Source organism: Belonocnema kinseyi, chromosome 5 (assembly GCF_010883055.1).
Source record: "Belonocnema kinseyi isolate 2016_QV_RU_SX_M_011 chromosome 5, B_treatae_v1, whole genome shotgun sequence".
Lineage (NCBI taxonomy): Eukaryota > Metazoa > Arthropoda > Insecta > Hymenoptera > Cynipidae > Belonocnema > Belonocnema kinseyi.
The window spans coordinates 117,066,620-117,074,467 of NC_046661.1; the positions used below are offsets into that span (position 1 = coordinate 117,066,620).

Sequence of the window (7,848 nt, forward strand, 5' to 3'; positions counted from 1 at the left end):
AGCTCCAAGGAGATTATGTTGAAAAATAAAAAAAAAATTACCCAAAAAAAATTGTTTTTATACTTCATTCTAAGGACTTATTGAACTACCCTCGTATTTTTTATAGAATTTCGGACATTTCTCTTTTAAAAGAAACCAGATGAGGAATTAATTTAACTTTTTCATTTAACTAAATTCTGAATTGATTTAAAATTTATTTACTTTTTACATTTACATTTATCGAGAAACAGAAAATCACCGGCTCTTTCGGTTTGGCTTTCGCCTTGGCCCCACCCCTCCCGTAGACGTAGGCAAAGGACGCGGTTGCCATAGAAACATCGAAAAGTTGAAGAGGGCAGCACCTCGAGGCATGCAAAAATGTAGTTAGATATATATATCGTTCTCCCACTCCGACCTCCCGTGCCGCATCTATGCTTATAATATCTTTGGGATGGCATGCCTAGTCCCTTGTTTCCTATGTCCATGGTTTGTAAAAAGTTTTTTATTTAGCTAAGCCACAATATTTTTTTAATTCTCTAAAATTCAAAATATTTCCCCAACCTTCTATCAAGCTACTCACTTTTTTATTCTCATTCCCAACTTCAATCTTTTTAGATTTAAGACGTTTAAGTACATTATTGAAATCATCTATGGTCACTGTCACTTTTAGCTCTTCATCTTCTGACTCTTCTTCGCAAATCTGATCTACAGCCGCCGGTAATGTAGTTATTTGCTTATTTTTTACAAATTTTTCCTGCAAACAATTGTTACTAAATTCGACGTCTGCTGTATTTATATTCTATATCTCAATATCTAAAAAAAGATGATTTTTAAATTTATGCAAAGATCTGCAGATATTGTTATTTTCAATAAGAAGTTTACATTTCTTTCGCAAGATATTTAAATAGTAATTTTCTGTCTCACAACAGACAATTTTTGTGAGGTTTCTGTGTTCCATTCTAAGGCGTTTTAGATTCTGGGAATGCGAGTTACATTAGTGTTCTATGAAGCGTGGATAATATGTACAATACTTACCATATTTATACGATTCTACGTAATGTGTCATTTGCATATGTGTTTGGCACGTTAAAACACAACAAAATATATAAATGATTCAATAAATAATTTGTTTAATAATTACAAAATTATTATCGGTTATCATCAGCGAATTCATGGCGGCATCCTTTGATTACTTGCCATAGTTTTCCTATTCGGATACCAAATAAGACATTAGAATAAAAAATTATAAAAAAAGAACACTTGTTGCATTTTTATTCTAATTTAAAATTCCCGCCAAGAGAGATGCGACCTTTACCGACAGTGCATTCTTGGTAGTAAGATTAAGTACGGCTGAGCGCTCAGCGCCAAATAGATTTGAAACGCCTTGTTGCGCAATTCATGTCGTTTGCTTAACCTCTTTTCTCTTATTTTTCATCAGTTACCCGATTTTCTTCGAAAAAGTAGATAGTAAGCGCACATACCACAACCGCGAAACCCATTCCGGTTCCAGGAAACTCTTCAAAGTGCATTTTAAAAACCTCAAAACCAAATTATCATAGACTGCTGGTCAGTTTTGAGTGTTTCACATATTTCGGCATTTTCGGGCGACCGTTCCAACAGCCTTAACAAGTTTAAGGGCATGTGACACAGCTAAATACCTATATTACCGACCTCACTTTATCAGTTTACTGAATGTTTTTTGGAACTTGAGAACTTTTTTTGTAAATAGAATATCGAGCTGAAACTTTGGAAAATGTATTAGAGTACAATAAAGTACCTTTAGGTACTGCATTTTGGTAGGAACTTCACTAAAAATTATTTTATCTTTTTTCTGAACCTCAACATTTTTTGAACGTTCGAACTTGTTTTATACATAAAATATCCGTCTCAAACTTTGAGAAATGCAAGAGCCGAAAGAAAACTACGTTTAAGTACAAAGCTTAATAATAAAAGTTGTAAACAAAAATTTTAACTATCAATTCCATCGGCATCAGCCGGTAACGTTGTACACGAAAATACGAACCCTCTAGAGCCTCGGCTAGTGGCCGCCAGGGTTCTTTTTTTCGTGTACAACGTTACCGGCTGATGCCGATGGAATTGATAGTTGAAATTCTTTTTTACATCTTTTATTATTAAGCTTTGTACTTAAACGTATTTTTCTTTCGGCTCTTGCATTTCTCAAAGTTTGAGACGGATATTTTATGTATAAAAAAAGTTCGAACGTTCAAAAAATGTCCAGGTTCAGAAAAAAGATGAAATAATTTTCAGTGAAGTTCCTACCAAAATGCAGTACATAAACGTACTTTATTGTACTCTAATACAATTTTCCAAAGTTTCAGCTCGATATTTAATTTACAAAAAAAGTTCTTAGGTTCAAAAAAACATTCAATGGACTGAAAAAGTGAGGTCGGTAATATAGGTATTTAGCTGTGTCACATGCCCTTAACAGTTCAGAAAAAAATATTTCAAAACCACATTCAGATTCCTTCCAGGTTAGGGAGAAAATGTACTTTTTTCGTTCAAAAATGTTCAGAGCCTTCAATTTTGGTCCGATTTTGAATTTTTTTTAAAAGTTTTTAAAATTATTAACCAAATCGCTCAATTAAGCAAATTGATTTTTTCTTAATTTTTTTATTAATATATGGCACAAAATAAAACTTTTCACTCTCGTAATATTTTTTTTACGACCAGCCTCTATTTATTTTCACTATTATAAACAATATATTTTCATAAATCTACGCTCCTCCAGAATCCACAATTTCCTATTTATGAAAAAATGTGCTTTCGTAATGATAAGAGGGGAGCGTATGTTTATAAAAACTATATTGTTTATAAGGCTATAAATAAATAATGTCTCGTCGTACGGGAAAATATCACGAGGATGACAAGTTTTATTTTGTCCATACATTAATTAAAAAAATGAGGAAACAATCGATTTTCTTAATTTAGCGTTTTTTAATAGCAATAATTACAAACAATAAGGCGCAGGTATCAAAAATACTACCCAAGATAATTACATTCTTTATGGTAAAATGAAGGATATAAAAAGGTAATTGATAATAAATTGAAAATTGTGGCTTTTAGGGGAGATGTTTATAAGAAATACATTGTTTATAAGACCATAAATAAATAATGGCTGGTCGTACGAAAAAACATCGCATGAGGGAAAATTTTATTTTGTGCCATAGATTAATACAACATTTTTAAAAACCGATTTTCTTAATTGAGCCTCTTTGCTAATAACAAAAGATAATTAATTACATTCTTTAAGGTAAATATAAGGACATAAAAAAGGTAATCGCTAATAATTAAATAGCTTTTGCAACAATTTGAAGAAATATTATGAGACTAGTTGACCTGGATGATTGTTTATTAATAAATGAAGAGTCTAAACTGTTTCCTCTTTAACATAGCAACTTTTTAAGAACAATTTAAGGAAAGAAGTTTTTATTCGATCGGAACATTTGTTTTTCCTTTTAATAGATCTATCCTCGATATAGATAGTGCACAAGTTTTAAATTTTTTGAGCAACAGATTCTGAGGTAACACTGCAAATATGCCAATTTTGTTAAAAAATAATTTGTCTATAACGATGCACATTGCAAACGATTCGTCTTATGAAAAAAATGTAAGACGCAAATAAGTTTTTTTTTGCTCAGCCATGTTAAAAATGAGTTTATAAATTTTTTTGTGAATAAATAATGTAGTTGTTTTAAAAAAATGTTTAAACAAAAATTTACCCATATTTCGAAAACCTACCCAAGATATTCGTAATCAGCGTTTTTTTTTGACCTTTTAAAAAAGAGTAAGCCCAGGGACTTATTAGGACATATAGAAGTGCTAGTGGCTACCTGATTACGAGATAATAGGTACATTTTAAATTTTTTCTGTAAAGAAAATACTTCAAAATTTTCATATTTATATCCGCTTCTTTCGAACTCAATCTTCTTTGAAAATGATCTGAGAAATGTTCAGAAATAATTCTTCAATATATCATCAGTTACGAATAAATTAAAATTAAATAAATTAAAATATGTTTTACTCACAATACTCTGCAACAGTGCATCTCTCCTCTCATTTAGAGATAAATCCTCCTTGACTCTGCACAATACAAAAATTTTCTTCAAATCTGAACACTCCCGCAGTAATTTCTCTACCACCAGTTTTCCCAAAGTTCCTGTTGCACCAGTAATTAGTACAGTTTTTCCGGTATAAAACTTTCTAATTTCGCTCTCGCCTTCTCCAATTTGTTGAGGTTCACTGTCAACACCAATCCTTTTATAAATTGCATCCATTTTGCGCAGCGTAAGAAATTCCAAATTAAATAACCCCGCTATCCGAATCAAGAAGTGAAACTAAAATGAGCTCGATCGAGTACGTACATCGGATTAATGAGAAATCAAACTAAGGCGCGCGATATAATGGCCTTTTTATACACTCTGCTTTTAAATTATGGATGCAAAATCGCTAAGGAGGGCAGAATATCTAATTATTCGGTTCCATTAAGCTGATGACACACACTTTTACGTAAACAATAAATAAAGATTTTTTTAAAAGGTCAAATCTCAGGTGCAAAGATAATATATTTATGACAGAAACGGGCCTCACAGTTCCTATGGGATAAAATATAGATACCAAATGGTACTTTTTATCACGCTCAAAGGGTAGACTATTCAGGATAAATTCGTAAGACTTCTAAACCATTTTAAATAAATTAAAAAGATTTCAAATGAATTAGAAAAAATGTTGAAAATCAAATAAAGTCTATTGATTTTCGTAAAACTGAAATGCATTTAGAGGACACTAATTCGACGAAACTCGTCAAAAAGTAGACAAACAAATTAAAAATATAAAAAACTTAATTGAATTCAGTAGATTTGAAATAAGTTTAGAAAAATCCAAGTAAATTAAAAATAAAAGAGAATTCTAAAGAATTAAAAAGAACTCAAGGTGAATTCCACAAAATAATTCCAAACCTTTTAAAAATTCTCACTAATTTCTATCAAAAAAGTTACTAATTACTACAAAAGAATTAAATAGCATTCAAATTACTTGGAAAATTTGGTTTAAATAAATAAAAGTCATTTATGTCAGAAAATTTGAGTGAGTTTAGAGGAATTTAAGGGAAGAGAGAAGAGTTCGATGAAATTCATAAGAAATCAAACTTAATTTTAAAAAAAACAATCAAGTGAATTCAAAAACATTAAGGTGAATTTTAAAGAATTCATGATGAATAAAACAAAAACTTTTGAAGAAAGCACTGAATTGAGTAGGTTTAAGTGAAGTTACATGAATTCAAAAGGATTTAAAGTATACAACATAAGCAGACAAATATCCTTCACTTCTTGCTAATAAATTATTCGATATCCATTAAAATATTATTAAATCATGTGAAATTACATAAAATCTAATGATATACTTCTTGAAATCCTGTACATTTTCTTTAAAAACTTTAAAAGCTCTTAAAGCCCTATAAAATCATTGAAATCTTCTAATCTTATAAAATCCCTTGTAACTTTTTAAAATAACTTAAAACTTGATTAGTCTTGTAAAATCCTTCCATATCTTCCGAAATTCTAGGATATTATTTCCGACCGCATGCAAATTCATTCAAATACCTTAAAATTATGAAAACCCATGAAATTGTTTAAATCTCTTGAAAATGACTTTGAAACTTTCAAAATCCACTAAAATATCTCACAGTCTTTGAAACCTCTTCAAACTATTGAAATAAATAACAAATTTCTGGGAATCTTTTAAAATTCCCTAAAATATTTCAAACCTTTTGAAATTCCTTGAAACTTTTTAAAGGCGTTGAAAACACCTGGGAATCATTCACAATACACTTAAGTATCTTAAATCCTTTCAAAATCTAAATAAATTACTATAATTAATTAAAATTTCCTTTGTAATCTTATAAAATAACGTTTCAAATCCTTTAAAATCTTTTGAAATTTTTTAGAGCTCTTAAAAAGGCCAAGGAATTAGAAAAAATATTTTTAAATATTTTATTTTATCAAATCCTGGAAAATGTATTAAAATACATTGAGAGCTTTAAAATCCTTCGAAATCACTGAAAACCTCGGAATCTCATATGATCATGTAAAATCTTAAAAACTATCTTAAAACTTTATAGGTCCTGTAAAATCGTTTCATGCCTTCGGAAATTCTAAAAAATTCTTTATCCTAAAATATTTTGAACGCTTTGAAATTAGTTGTTCCTTGAAATCTTTTTGAATTCCCTAAAATATTTCAAATTAAAAACCTTTGATCGGAAGCTTTAAAAATATCATGAAATATTTCAAAAGAATTCAAGAAAATTTAGAATTAGGTATAGACCTGAATTTAGTATGCATTCATACGTAACCCTGCAGCCCTAATTATTTTTTACAGTTATACTTCTTAAAGAAATCCCCTGATTTGCTACATTTTTTAAACTCTCTGTTTCTTGGAAACTTTAATTATATTATCATTTTTTTTAGAATTCCATTATGGTCTGCAAATTGGGTACCATAGGGAATAAATCTGGGAAATATGCTACTTTAGGTACCTTAATTGAATATGGGGTACAATAGAGAATAGGGGATACAGGGACCGGTCTATGAACCCTGCAGCAAGGGCCTTCGTGTCTTCGATAAACATAAATCAATTCTTTTTTAAGTAAAGAAACTGATGATTTTTCGATGAAAAATTTGATTGTTTAAATTGTCATTGCTTTATTTCTTCGCTATATTAATACAATCAAACAGATATGCAATAGTTGAATCGCAGACAAGTAGCCGTTGAAATTAGATAGCATCAGCACATAGATTTTAAAGCGAGTCATGAATATTTATGAACTTCAGGTTTTTAAATTTTATTCACTATGACTAGATAGAGGTGACATCCACTTTTATCAAATTGAAATACTTGTGTCGGACATAATATCAACTATAGTAATTGACACAAAAAAGTTTGGAAGTAATATGGTAAATTTCATGCTAGAATTCTAAACAGATGATATCCTTATATTACTGAATTTTGACAAGGAACTCATGCACTCCATTAACAAAAATCTTAAATGTCTCATTTTTAGAATTAAATATGAGTAAATGTGTTCAATTTTCGATGCATTTTTTCATTTACAGAACTACATGCGATTGCAAATGATTTCAAGCGAATGTAGGCGTTTGCAAGCTCAAATAATTGTATTTTAATTAAGACAGACATAAAAAGTTAAACAATTTTACGTTCGAATGTCTTATCATTTTAATCTAACGCGCATGAAATTAAATAATAGATAAATCAAATAATAAACCGAATCCATTTTAAATCAGGCAGGTTCTGCACTTGAAGTTTCAGAATCCCTCGGGGACGAAATATGTTGTTTTTTTCGAGGAAATTAAGCTATTTTGACAAAAAAAAACCAACTTATAATTTTTGCCAATTTTTTGCTCACTTTTTCTACATTATTAAATATACTTTTGGCAATATTCTGAAATTTTTTCATTTGAAAATATTTAAAAACAAGCTGATGACAGCGATTGTCCGAGAACGTCTTGGAAAAAGAACAATTCGTGGTGTTCACTTTATCTCGGTCGCAAATTATCGGAAAACAAAAACCATTTAAATTTAGTCAAAGTATCATCAAATCCTCCCCCCAACGATTTCTGATTTTTTTTTGCATTAAAAAATTTTTGGTTGTCATCTGAAGTGTAATCTGCTATTTTCCACGAAAAAATCCACCCTTTTGGGGGTGGAAAACACCCTTAATGTAAACAAATTTTTAACTAAACGTTGGGGGAGGTATTTTATATATAGAAAATGTGTACCATGTTTGATTTGAATCGGTAAAGTAGTTTTGAAATGGCAGTGAACACGGAATTTGAA

At 29.9% G+C, this 7,848-nt stretch overlaps 1 protein-coding gene across 1 annotated transcript in view; it reads right to left on the bottom strand.

The window, feature by feature from the left end:
- LOC117172797 (fatty acyl-CoA reductase 1-like) overlaps nucleotides 1–4,367 on the bottom strand; it is a 48,479-nt gene extending 44,112 nt beyond the window's left edge. The window contains exon 1 of the mRNA XM_033361025.1: nucleotides 4,026–4,367. Coding sequence (XP_033216916.1) covers nucleotides 4,026–4,274 — 249 coding nt within the window. The 5' untranslated portion in view covers nucleotides 4,275–4,367. The remainder of the gene's footprint in view (nucleotides 1–4,025) is intronic.
- Nucleotides 4,368–7,848: the final 3,481 nt, after the last annotated feature.